Here is a 14,431-nt window from a genome sequence, read left to right on the forward strand (position 1 = left end):
TTAGAGTATTTCCTTTCCTTTAAAGTAAACTATTCCTGTTTTTCGCTGACATTTTGGGAAATAGGGTGTGTGCTTTTTTTACAGGGGGTTAGATGAGAAGACCGATTATCAAGTTTATCTCTGGGTGTTCAGTGGAGATGAAAGATGTGTTTTGCCTAGCTTATCACAAAGTCTGGAAGCAGGGAGAGACAGCATAAAGGCTACATGATAACAACTGCAAACCTGTCTTTTTTACATCAGTCAGGCTGAAACATACGGTTATTTTCATTAATGTTTTAATCTGACATTATGTTCTTGATTGAACAATGAAATAGTTTTTTTCTGTGAAATCTCAGAAAATAGAAACAAAAACTCCAAAAAAGTCAATATCTAGTATAGATATTGACTTTTTTTATACATTCACATTTGAGAAGGTGGAACCAGTAGATCTTTTGTTGTTTTTGCTTAAAAAATGACTTAAATGATTACAAAACTGCTGATTTTTTAAATTGTTTTAAAACTAATCAATTAGCTGACTAATCCTCTCAGCTCTTTTTACATATTGAAGCTTTTTTAGTGACTAATAACACACAGAAAGTCTGTACTTAAAGTGCCGAGGAAGATGACATGATACGATCAAAAAGCTCCAGAGCAGCTTGTGGTGAGATTGTTTTGTTCATTTTAGAGTTGTTGGCTTATTTTTCTTTGTTTCCTCCTGCCTCTGCCATTTGTGCTAAGCTACAGATACTGAAGACAAATCTTTTCTGAATTCAAAGAGATGAAACTGATATCAATCTAACTCCCAGGAAGACAGAAAGAAAAGCATATTTCCCAAAATGTCAGCATATTTCTTTAAACTGAACAATCAAAGATATTTGTGATGGTTTTACTGTATGCTTCATCCTCAAGTTACTTTAACACTGGCTGGCTTGCTTTCTATTAGGAGTAAAATGTCCAAAAGTCCATCAGCCTGTAGCTCTCCAGTTTATGGCTTCAAAGCCACTGCAGGTGCATTCCTAATGCCATTACTATCTGAAGGACAGCCTAACAAAGACATATCAAATCCTGTTTGGCTGATATTTGCATTTTGTTCGCTCTCAATTAGAGACATATGTCACAAGCCCAAACACTGGCGCCTGTTTCATTGTAAAACCTTTTCAGATCCCACAGAAAAATCTATGACTATACGAGCATCCGTATTTTGCAGGCTAGCTCTGCCAGACACAATTCCCTGCACTGTTTAATATTTATTTAACTGATTACTATTCGATCCTTGCGATAGTAAAGCATACAGCAGGTCCAACATCTGTCCAAAACCAAGTTCAGAATCCTCAAGGTGTCTGGTAACCATTATTTTTGGCTGATATATTAGGAATATAGTAGTTATACATACAATAGCCTGTACATGCCTACAAATGTCTCAAGCAATGTCAAGTATCTAAATAAACACTTAATCTTGCATAATCCTTAATTCTTTTGACATATATTTGAAGCTAATTTTACATACAACGTATACCTAATTAAAGTGCCTTGATGATGAAAATAAGCATATTGTGTTTGTCAACTGATCATAAATGAAAACATAATCTTGTTTTCTTGTATACAAATTTTAGTAAACTGTATCGGAAAACATTGACTTTAGTTTGAGTAGTGTTTACATCTTTATAAAAAAAGCCTTCCAACCTATTTGTATAATATCAAATTGTCTTTTAAATGTATATTTAGAATTGGATCACAGACTATGCCTTTAAACAAGCAGTATTAGTGTCATCAGAGCGACTCACCATGTTGAGTTTGAGCTCCATGTTGAGGACGCCTCCACTGTCTAAAACAGGCATCAGGTTGATGGCGAACACAGCGGCCCTGTCCGGTGGGATCGATATATTCGGACCAAAGAAGACGTAGAAGTGCACAGAGAAGGTGTCCAGCTCATTGCGCAGAGTCGGACGGATGGGCCAGCACTTGTTAGTGTCGGCTGTGGGGGCGAGGTAAATAATGCTATCCTCCGAGGTGTGCAGATGACTGGCGTTCTGGCTGGGCAGGGAGGCCACTGAAAGCGTCTCAGACAGGGAGAAACCCATCGCTGTTCCAAAAGACTGAGGCATGTTCATAGAGGAGCTGGGCTGTGCTTGGTCCTTTGACAAATTGGACTTGGAGCAATCTAGTCAGAGGAGAAAGATATCAAATTCACAAAGAAAATCAATCAAACTGATTCCAGTATGATGGATTTTCCCTGGCTTGTTGCAGAAGCTTAAAAAAATGCACCTTGGAACACCTTGTTCAATGTAATAATCCCTATCATAAAGTCAAACAACCAATCCCCAGCAAGCCTCAAACAAAAGGCAATAACCAAGTCAGTTATTTTACTTGGGTTATTATGCATGCTAAGCAACTAAGTCTTTTGCAAATGTTTGAAACGATCCCCTTCGGCTGGCTTCCATAATGTAAACCGCGAGGTTCACCGTTGTACACTGCTTTTTAATGAGACAAAGATTCACAGTAATTGCAAACAGTATGCTTTCACTCAACACAAAGCAACTCTGCAAAATGGTCATTGAGTACCATCACATACTGCCAATCCCCAAGGGGAAAGGATTTCAAAGGCTTTTCTAGCTCAGCCTCGTTTGCATAGTGTTGTCTCTGAAAGGGTTTGAAGTATTTTGATGTCCGTTCAGGCAGCTGAAGCACTCCAAAAAAATAGTGAAATACCAAATGCTGGCTTGAGGCAAATATAACTTTGGTAGAAAAAAAGACAAATCTGTGTGAAATCAGTAAAGACCCAAATATATATTGATTTTTATGCATATGTGTGGGTGGGTGGGAGAGTCGAGGGGCTGTGTAAATATACACATAACATTTACAATCTAAAGCACTGGCTTTCTTTCGCTTTAAAGAACACAACAGAAACTCTCTTCAGTACCCAATCAGCTATTGAGGGCAAGACACCTGCAGTGAAAATACTGTATAAACAACAATAATAAATAATAAAGTGCAACCTACTTTCACTACTTCCTGTCTAGCCAGCGACTGTGATATCTGTAAATTGGACTAAATTCAAATAAGGGCACATATTTCTGAGACGGCTCATAACAACAATAACCAATATAAGCGAGAAAGCATGAGAAGGTGACTCCAGATGGTCTTTTCTCTGAACCTGAGGTCTTCAATTTAAATCCACAAAAGGTCAAGTAAGATCTGCCTGGCAGGCAGGGGGAGAGACAGAGTGTGAATAATTAGTGTCTGTGTTGCCATAGTGACAAAGTGCACTGTACAGTGTCCAACAGAGGGAGGGGATCACTACATGGGAGGGAACTTCCCACAGATTTGTGAGCCATCCCTGTGGAGTGAGCATAAAAAATATCTCAGCTCTCCACAACACCAGAACAGCATGTAGCACTTATGCATGGTATCACTAGCCTCTTAGCAATCCCATACGGATCCCCTCAGTTTGGGCTCTGGTCTTTATTTGAACAAGCCTCTTAATGGTCCGACTGTGTCTGGCTTCCCTTTTCCCATCAAAACACATCTTTAAAATGAATTTCTGCCACAGAAGCATGAGCATCCTGGATACATTTAAAAAGACATTCGGAGATTTTTGGGTGGATCCATAGACAAAATTACACCTCAGAATCAGTCATTTTTTTAAGAGCGCCTGTTCAAAAGAAAGCGACAATCCTTTATACTTTGACTGTACAGTATAATTTTGGATGTTGAATATGATATGCTGCAGAGATCTACTTTGAGCTTTTATTTGGCCTAATTTATGAGTTCTCAGGTTTATATAAAAAAAAGAAAAACACCCCAGTATCATCTTGAATTGCACATCAAAAGCAGCAGGAAGAAAAATGATGAAGAACCCTGGAAGCAAACAGCTCACATATTGTAGCAATGAACATCATCACAATTCATTTTAAAATGATGAGAGAAAAGAAGTATCTAACACCTCTCATAAATAATTAAATAATTTTGTTAAATTGGCAAAATACTCTCTCATTTTACCAAACAGTCTGCACAAACCCCTGATGGGACAAATAACACAAACATTGCAAGTTACTTTCTCATTAAACCAAGAAGACAAGAATACCAGTGGGCTCAAATACCGTGCCTGACATTAACAGTAATAAAACAATAATTAAAAAAAATGCACAACCTACTGATGATTTTTTTTTGCCATTATAGTGATTGTAAAGTTAAGCAATGAACAGAATAACCCACTCAGAAAACAAAGGAACTCATTGAAATTTAATTTCTGCTTCTTTTGATGCGATATGTAAAAAAGTCTTATCCAGCCTACTATTATTGCATCTGTATACAGATACAGGTCTATACTGTCTCTGTTATACCTAAGGATTGTGTAAATGGTTGGATTATATCATCTATAATCTGAAATATATATTGGGGAGCTAGTACTAAGATCAGAGGAAAAGGGTGAAGCTGAATACAATGATTCAGTTACAATTTTTTAAAGACTTAAAGGATAAGGTGAATGGATGAGAGAGGGTATTCTCTTCATCTCAGTATCTCAGTGTTTTATAGTTGTATGTTGTTTATTTTTCTAATATAAAGAATGAATGCATGTTGCTGCTTTATTAAGTAAAGTATGACTTGAAAAGTAAATTGAGCTCTGAACCAACGGAAAATCACAACAACCCAGAGATAAATTTCATAAGATTTATTAATCACATTTTGCCCATAAAACACACTCACCTGTGACCTGCACCCCGATGCGAAAGTATACGTTGCAGTTACTTTGATATCTCTCCACCAGGATGTAGTACCATTGTTCCCAGGCAGGTACGAGAGTTTCTAATTCACAAGGGTTGCACTCCCTGCAGTCGAGGGCACTTGAGTTATGCACCGGTGGAGCTCGCGCTCTTATCTTCAGCACCACGGGACAACTGTCGCCACTCTTGTTCTTGGTGCTGCAGTTTACCAGCTGAACTTTCACCTTTGATATATAATTGGGGATGAACACTCTGCACAGGCACGCACACACACACACACACACACACACACACACACACACACACACAGAGCAAAACACACACACACACACACACACACACACACACACACACACACACATGTTTCAGGCTGTTATAATACCAAGCTAGTCTATACACTATATCAGTAAGAAGAATTTAGAGCAGTACTGTATATAACATGTATTCAAGTTAATGTTTATTAGACACAAAAACTATTCTAAATGAATTATTTTTATGGTAATGTAACACATAATTTGCTGGGTTTTTTTAGCAGGTAAACCCACACCTTTGCAGCAACTTCATAAGTAATAGCTAGCCTGTTCTTAAATAAGAATACTGATATTCTGCAAAGACTGGTGCTTTAAATCAAAAACGTATATTATTTTCATACAGTACATACACACATCAAACACAAAACACATCCAACAACTTACTTTAGGTGTAACTATATCGTACATAATATAATATTTAAACAATATACTCATATTTCAACACCCTTCACATCATTTCTTTTCATGAAGAACTCACATAATACTGACTCTCCTTCCTTTAGGCACCTGCGCCTTCAGAAGATCATGGATAATAGAACATAAACCTTGAAAATTAATATTCCTCTGCTAACAAGACTGGGGTGACTTTTAGAGAAGATAGTTAATAAAGATGCTCAGACTATAAACACACACTTTGAAATGGCATCTTTTTAAAATGAAAATGCAAGATAAGCTTTAAGCTTAAGCATACGCCACTCTCTTACAGTAAATAGTCTACAATTAGGTGCTTGATTTCAAAGCCAACCCATCCTTACTTTTGGTTTTTGGAAGCTCAGTTAGAAGACTTACTTATAAAGTGCAGATCTGTTATGGACGGGGATCATCTGGTCGAAGAAGTATCCAGGATAAAGCACTGAAATCCCAATAAGCCTCTGGACAATGAGCTGAGGTTGAAACAGATACTGGCATTCTTCAGACAGACCCTACAAAAATAACACAGCAGTTGTTTAAATGGTATTTAAGTGGTTAACTCACCAATATTTTAAAAAGCTGTTAAGGAGGAGATTAGATATCATTCAGACTGACTGAAAATTCCTAATGGACTGTGTATATAATGCTTGTCAGCCTCCTGGATTAATATCACTTTGTCCTCCTTCTGCCTGCCACACAGCATAACATGCACACACTATTTCACTCATGTTGTTCTGAACCATTAATGCTTGATATGCATTACTCTGTGAGATGAGCCGAGCAGACAGAACGACTCAGAGCCAGGAGGCCGTGCATTGTTTCTACACATGATCTGCTGTTAAAATTTGTTTTAAAAAGGAACGGGGACGCCTTATGCAACTGATTCAAAAGGACAGGTGTGATTGCCAAATGAGGCCCTTCATTCCTGTCAGCCGATCACTGACCCCGCCTGCTTGAGCCACAATTACTGTGGCATGTCATTAGTCCGGGAGCTGCCGAGGTGACCCTTTGATTTATTACAGCCTGTCAGTTGGACCTGCACATGTGTCTTGTAGAACAAGTTGTGTTTTAATTAAGGCTCAACCAATATGGGGTTTTTAAGGCCAATGATTTTACACTATAAATGCACACATCTTTTGATGGTGTTCAATAGCTTTAAATTTGACCATTTTCATGCCAAAAAAGATATGGGCATTAATTTATTTTTCAGTCTTGGCGAGATTTTAAAACCTCTAAAACCCGATTTAGGCCATAGCACTAAAAAAAAACATTGAAACCCTGACTAATTGCATTACTTCAGCTCTTTCAGTCAGAATAAAGCACTGAGACTATGCAATTTTAGGGAAATCTCTTGGGTATACACTGAGCTTCCACTTTATTAGGTTCACCTGAACAATCTAATGCAATCCACCACAATAGTGCTGCAATAAATGCAACATTTCAGAGGGTATGTATAGCTTTATTGAACTCTATGGTCATTTTTGAGTATGTAGTTAGTAGCGTTAGTGTTATAGTAGTATTGTTGCACAATAAAATGAGATAGAAAGGAACACCTCCCAATAAAATTTTAAGGCTCACATAGGGAGGATGTATTACAGTTTATATGGCATAATATGGCATTAGCCTTTGTCAGCTAAAATAACTTTCTGTGTTTGGTCTTTAGATTATTTAAAATAATTATGCAAATTCTATTATTATTGCCCTACACTTTAATGTAGTTGTACTAACAAACGTCTAAAAGTACAAAGACAGTTGGATGCATGGGTAAACATTTTATATAAATTATTTCTCTTATCACTTCCCATTCATTTCCCGTATTTTTCTATTTGCATGACGTGTTTTGCCTTTAATCAGGATATGACACACCTGGTCTTGATAAGCAAACAATGGAAAAACCATCTGGACAGTTACCAATGCAGGGGACATTTCAGCAAGTCAAAAAAAGAAAGAAGAAAATACAGTTTATCACTGCTCTCTTTGTTTTTGGTTGTTAAATCCTTATATCCTGTGTGCTATGTTCAGTATTTGACTGAGATTGATATAAATGAACCGTGCATTCCCCCTGTTCTGCTTGCATTGCTTCCACCCATGTTTCCTTTCTTAACTGATAACATCACATTTTCATTGCTTAAAAATTGCTTCAGGAAGCAGAATGCGGAAAAGGTATGTTATTTCCATCTATACAGTGTGTCATTGAAGGCAGGTCACATTTTAGCCACATCAGCTTCTATTCTCAGCGCCCCCACAGCAAACTATTCAATGTTGGTAGCAACTTTTGTTGATATTTTTGATTGTTTTGATTGTTGTGTATTCCAGGTGCACTTGTTCCAGCCTGGGGGAATCACAAAGGAAACAACCTTGAACACCATGCCAGTGACAAATACATTGCCTGAAATGGAAATCAGCAGGTGTTTTTATGTGGCCAAATAGGAGAACATGATGAGATGAAGAAAGACTCTCTGACACTGCACTGCCTCTTTAAGCTCTGCAGCACACGCAGGAATACTAATCCCAACGAACACTTACATCATTTTTATTAGATTTTTTTTCGATCATGAAAGAGAGTTAAGTTACCATGAAGAAAATATTATAGATGTACAGTAGATCTCATTTAAATTATCCTACATGACACTTAAATTTGCTTTCATTTTACCAGCCTCAATTGGTGAGTGATGTATAACGTGTGACTGAAGCTTTTCATTTGCTGCATTTGCATGGAATGCTGATGCTTGTTGAGATTGTATCTCCACACTAGCTCTGATTCTAGGGATGACAATGTTGGTCAGACGGTTGGTCCATCACTTTGTTCCGGACTGACATCTCAGCAACTATTGGATGGACTGTTATCAAATTCTGTACAGACATTGATGTTCCTCAGGAGGAAGAATTCCAAGAACTTTTGTTATCCATATAATTTGGTACAAACATTCGTGAAATAACTTTGGCCTATATCAGGTTTCTAATTTGACTAAATACTTGCAAAGCAACATCCGCATCAGCCATCAGCCTAACGACGATAATAAACATTATACCTGCATGTAAGCATTGACACTGTGAGCATGATAGCACGCTCATGTTAGCATTTAGCTCAAAGCATCACCATGCCAATGTATGGTCTGACAGAGCTGCTAGCATGGCTGTAGACTCTTGTTAAAGGATGAATCTGGTGGTTAACCTAAACAGTAAAAGCGACTCATGGCTGAACAGACAAACAAAAGAGAACTATCTACAGAAGACAGTTTTGTCCACTGTTTGTTTATAAGTGGATGTCTGGGAGGTGCAGTGCAGAAACAACAAAGTGACCAATGTTAGCACCAACTACGTTGACAAAAACACAACTTTGTGATTCAAATTCTAATATGAAACAATTATGTTTATTTGTGATAAATGTTCAGGCTCACCTTCACTGAGATCTTGCCTTCATCCTTGGGTAAATGTGCGGCCAGGAACCAGTCTCCAGGGAGCGGGCTGGTCACGTTGAATGCTCCTGTTGTACGGTTTGGAAGAGTCCAGGTAAGAGTCACAGCAAAGGATCCTGGGACGACTGTATCCCGAGGGAAGCGGGTGTACAGGGGATTGATTACTGGAGGAGCCCCAGACCTGAAATACCTGTTAATCACAAAGACAAAATTTAATCCCTGTTAGGCCTAATATTTCCACAAACAACAGGGGCATCTGCCATATACGTATAAAATGCATCCATATGAACAGCTGACAGCATGAGCACAGATGGCATCTTTATTTTTAAAATATGAAAAATTAAAATCCAAAACATTAATATTCATATCCAGCACTACATATTTGAATGTGATAACCATGCCCACATCAATCACAACATCACAGGGACACAGTAGAGTCACCTGAGATACCAGCTCTCATGCTTACCAATATGATAAATATAGACAGGTAAAATTAAAAGTTAATTGCAGCTAATGCTTTGACAGCAGTTCCCTCCATATGTCAAGGCTGCCAGTAATAGATGACATTGCTCAGGTTGAACCAGCTGCTATAACCCTTTGCCCAAAAGGTAATGTGTATAAGATGCTTATTGTTATCTATTTATACCCTAGAGAAGGAGCAGAATTCAGCCTCTAAGTGTCTTACTTGAACAAAAGAAAGGTTTAAGCTAAACACAAGCAACTCCAGAAAGAGAAAAATATGTTATAGTATATAGTCCTTGTCTTACACAGTCACATTGCGGTTTGGGCAGCTGTCTCCAAACGTGCCCCCTTGCTCCTTGAAGGTGATGAGGTTCCATACGGCCATCATGGTGTCGTCAGGCACATTGAAGTGGAACAGTTCCACACTGGCGAAGGAGTTGAAAGCATTCAGCTTACGAGGCGTACGGGTGAAGTATTCTGTCACAAAAAGGCAATCTGTAGGGAACAGAACCAAAGGAAAGCGTCCCTGAATATTTGTGAGGATACATTTAAGGAACACATGGGATATCCATATTTACAGAATTGCACAGCTCTTCTTTGAGTTCACCATGTGTTAGCGTGCTGATGTTTACCATCTTAGTTTAGTGCATTAGCATGCTAACATTTTTGCTAATTTGCACTACACAAACATTTCGGACGAGTTTTGCAGGAATGTAGTCATAAACCAAAGTATAAGACTAATTGAAATTTTGATCTGAAGATGGCGTTAGATAAAAAGTTGGATCATCAATGTAATTAGGATTCATCTCTTGGGAACCATGAGTATCTGTACCAGATTTTGTGCCAATTCATCTAGTAGATGTTGAGATATTTCACAGGAGGAAAACTTTGACCTACTGGTTGAGCTAGAAAAAAAGTAATGAGAATATCAAAACTATTAGAATTCATCCTCTGGGGACTATTGTTTTCTGTACAAAATTGAATGGCAACCCATCCAGACCAGTAGTTGTCGAGAGATTTCAATTCTAAATAATACCAAATACCAAAATACCAAAGTGCCGGACTGATCCACCGAAAGACAGATCAACATTGCCATCTCTAGCCACGCTGCTAGCGTGGCTGACAATGAGTTAAGACTTTTTCTTACTGACAGTACAAACATTTTCCAATTTGTCAGCACTATCGTTCTTGTAAACAGAACAGAGACATAAGCAGACAGGTGTTATCTGCCATATTACACCTACATGAGTCATTGAGCTACACCCAGTGGGTGGCCAAAATCAGGGGGAAATGGAGTGTGAGTCAGTTAATTGCTATACTAGAACGTACGGCATCGCTTAGATAAGTGTTATCATAAATATAAACATAAATGGATATGAACGAAGACAGTGGTTTCATTAGAACAATGTGGAGTCTTGATGTGTTACTGGAGGAGAATGTTTTACATTTGTAGCACACTCCCTTTGTGTTTATGCATATCAAGCTTTTTTACCATCTGTACTTGGAATACCTGTGGTGATGTCGTTCACCGTTTTGTTTCGTTGTGGGGATAATTTATCTCACCTGCAATTTGTACAAAAATAGTAAAATCTCACAAAACAGTTTTGAGGATGCAACGAAAAGCCTGTGCCTCTAAAACAGCATGAGCCCAATTAATTTAAGAGTTTTAGCGAGCTCACTGTACTATAGTATTATAATGCTGTCATTTGCAGCTGCATGGTTTGCTATTGCTTCTGCTTTTTTACCTTAATGATGACACAGAGTAAAGAAAACCATATGACCCTCTACAGTGACAAGGCACTGAGGCGTGGATGCAAAATGAAAAACGGTTTGCTTGAATGTGCAGTGTGTTACAATGTATGTTAGGAAAAAGAGAAAAATTGCTCTGCTCTGCTTCTCTCCCCCACACTATTACCAGTCCTCAAAGCTCGCGCTGGCTCTCACCTATGGAAGCAACCTTGAATACTAAAGACGCAGAATAGGAAGGCAGAAACTCAGAAGAATGAAGCAATCTTACTGTCAAGAGCTAGTTTAATCCAATACAAAGCTCCCAGCCTTAATTTCACTCTCATTCCAGCCTTTCTCTGGTCCGCCATGTGTGTTATATAGTATGTGAGCCTTCTTTACATTAAGGATGTTCTTTGCCCTTTCATTACATGGCTATGGTGTCCTTGAGTGCAGAGAAAGGCGCCTTTAAATAAAATGTATTATTATGTAACTGAGGCTGAGGAGAAACTGGTTCCATGTCACAGACTGAAGTGCTGGTAGAGTGTGGCACTAACAATGCTCGAGTCTTCAGTAAGCTCACCGTATGTTCACCTTGTCTGATTAGAAAGAAACAGACTTCTTCTTCCAGCTTCAGTTCACAGCTAAGACCACTACAAGTTAATAACATACTGTAACCAGTTGATTACTTGTTGACTGGACAGAGGTTAGAGAGGAAAAAGTCCACATCTGGATATTAGACGTGTTGTTAATTGTGATTACACTATTCAAAAGTCTTTAATTAGGATGAATTGTGCATTGCCAAAGGTAAAGTCCCTATTTTTACATCAAAAATAAGCTTTCACACAGTAGTAAGTAGACGTTGCTTCATATTGAAAAACTTTGGAAACCAGTGGTCTAACGAGCTACGCTTTGGTATGTTGAAATGCCTGACAAAGGTCACTGTACCAAAACGTAGCTATTTATTACATTTACCACAAGTGTTGACAGGGTGAAGCAGACTATTTTTAGTCATCATTTATTCTTTTACACACCCGTCTGTATACAGGTGTGCAAAAACACTTCTTTTACTTGTTATTTATATCAGTCAATGGACTGTAAATGGTCAATATTCTGAAATATCATTAAAATGGTAATTGCCACAACCTTGTATTTGCCAGATTTCACATGTCACAATTATGATTCCTAATGTTTTGTAATGTGTGAGGAACAAAAAGGTGGATACAGTTACACTTGTAACTAGCCTTGACAGACTACATCTCAAACATGCCAGCATCTTAGGTTGTTTTGACAAATTAAGTACATGACTAAAACCAACATGCGAAGTATTATTATAGAAAATTAGAATAATAAACTTTAATAATCTATCTTTAAACCCCTTCTATGTGAAAAAAAGAACCTGCAATGGAATTGTCTCAGTGACAATCCAGCAGCCACACGCTGTAACTGCACTCAATGTGAAGGTGGGAACACGCCAAAATATTTAAATATGCTTATTTGTTTGCCAGCTAAATAAAGACATTTAAAGATAAAGGCAGCAGAATGCTTACAGTTGTTCTTACAGCACAGTTCAGAATTCAGTAATCTTCAATGAGCGCCTCCAAACCACTGTTTTACTCTGTTAGAGGCTTAATACAAGCATAATCCTGCTTTTTGTCATCTCAACTAGAGATTTATCCTTTAATGCTTAGCAGGATAGTCTTTAAACCTTATTTTTTGGAACAGCGTAAAGGCTGCTTCTCAAAATTCCTCCTCTTTTAGCATCATTTTGTAGAAGTAAAGACAGATAAAAGAAGGAGAACCATCTGTAAGAACAATGATTAAAAGACAGAATTTGGCGCAAACTGACCATCAATTCCAACTCTTGGTCAAACACACTATTTCAACAGGATAAACTGACTTCCAGCTGATCATCGAGACAATGAGCATTTAAATAAACAAGCTAAAGCACTGAATTCTGCATTCATGACTCAATTGTCAAATATCACTTTGATCCTCCTCACTGTGATACTAAAAAAATAACCCCAGTAATCCACGCAAAAAGGGTAAAGAGAGACATGACTTTAACAAAGTCCAGGGATTTACAAAAACCACTGGAGAGAAACAGCAACAAGTCTGTCACGGGACTGCAACATCCTTAGACAAACCTTTAAGGTCTTTGGTGACCACAGCCAGTACAGCGTGTGCTGTAGGTATGGATTCATTGTTGTCTCACATTTGAGCGCTGAGGTCTTTGTTTGCCTCTGTCTTGAAGCTGTAAAGACATCTTGGTGGTTGGACACCAAAAAACAGAAAAACACCCTTCATGTCTGTCTACATAAGATTTTTTTTCTTTTTTTAAAGGAAATAAATATGCAGAAAGAGAAAAACTTGTTGGGTCACGTCTGATAAAATGAGTCGAAATTTAAAGAATTTCAAAGGTTTCACTTTAATGTTGCAAGATTATTAAGTAAATGTTATTTTTTACAATTAGGGCTAAATTAACATTAGAAATAACAAGGTTTAACTTAAACATTGACCAATTGTCCGATGAATCCGATCATATTCTATATCAGTCTTTGCCTTCTTTAACAAAGCAAAAGATAGACAAACAAATAAACAAACAACCAAAGGCAACAACAATGAAAGCGTCCAGCCTGATGTGTTTTCTTGTGGCCACATTCAGCCCTCAGTATCGTAACGTGCAACCTATAGGAGCATCTGTCAATGTGTTGCGTGACATAATTAGCTGCAACCTTCCCCATGCGTCACGTAACTGAAGCCAGTCTGTGTTCATGAAAACGGTTTTGTTTGGTGGCCGAGACTAAAAGCAGCAGCTGTGAATGTTTAGAAGACTCAAAAGATTCAAACCACAAACGGGATCCGATGCTGCTGCCGCTGCTGCTCTCTGGGAGGATTTCAGCACCCCCGACAAAAGGAACAGCTCCCCGTGAATCAAAGCAACACTCTCACTGAATGGAAACCACTCACCTCCAAGAGCGCACAGATAGGTGTAAACAAGCAAGAGGAGCCTCGGACGGCTACATCCTGAGCTCAGACGCTCCAGTTGCCACATCGTTAAAAGCAAAATATTTAGTGGAGGGCTACAGCCCGGGTGCAGTTCTCAGTCGCTGTGCTGGTCTACATTTTTTCAGATTTTTGCCAACGACCAGCTGTTTGTGCATGACGTAATTCAGACGACGACGGGACAGCGCCTCCCTTTGGCTTTGATTTGACAACCTCAATATGTCGACTTATTTCATTGGACCTCCGGCACTGTCAGTCTGGGGACGGTGTAGACGTAGCCTACATTGCACCACAAGGCTCGTCACTTCGGTGTCCGGGCCACCACACAGCACACAGGGCCGAGTGGGGGAGTACAGAGGCGGCAGCTTCACCCCGGAGGCTGCATCTTCACCCA

At 38.6% G+C, this 14,431-nt stretch overlaps 1 protein-coding gene across 1 annotated transcript in view; it reads right to left on the reverse strand.

Annotated features, from left to right (window-relative positions):
* tmem8b (transmembrane protein 8B) overlaps window positions 1-14,208 on the reverse strand; it is a 37,289-nt gene extending 23,081 nt beyond the window's left edge. Inside the window, exons 1-6 of the mRNA XM_031305895.2 lie at window positions 14,002-14,208; window positions 9,612-9,801; window positions 8,827-9,034; window positions 5,804-5,937; window positions 4,687-4,955; window positions 1,764-2,140 (exon numbers count right to left, since the gene is read on the reverse strand). Of these exons, the coding sequence (XP_031161755.1) occupies window positions 1,764-2,140; window positions 4,687-4,955; window positions 5,804-5,937; window positions 8,827-9,034; window positions 9,612-9,801; window positions 14,002-14,086 (1,263 nt within the window). The 5' untranslated portion in view covers window positions 14,087-14,208. The remainder of the gene's footprint in view (window positions 1-1,763; window positions 2,141-4,686; window positions 4,956-5,803; window positions 5,938-8,826; window positions 9,035-9,611; window positions 9,802-14,001) is intronic.
* Between the last annotated feature and the right edge of the window lie 223 nt (window positions 14,209-14,431).

Source organism: Sander lucioperca, chromosome 2 (assembly GCF_008315115.2).
Source record: "Sander lucioperca isolate FBNREF2018 chromosome 2, SLUC_FBN_1.2, whole genome shotgun sequence".
Classification (NCBI taxonomy): Eukaryota; Metazoa; Chordata; class Actinopteri; order Perciformes; family Percidae; genus Sander; species Sander lucioperca.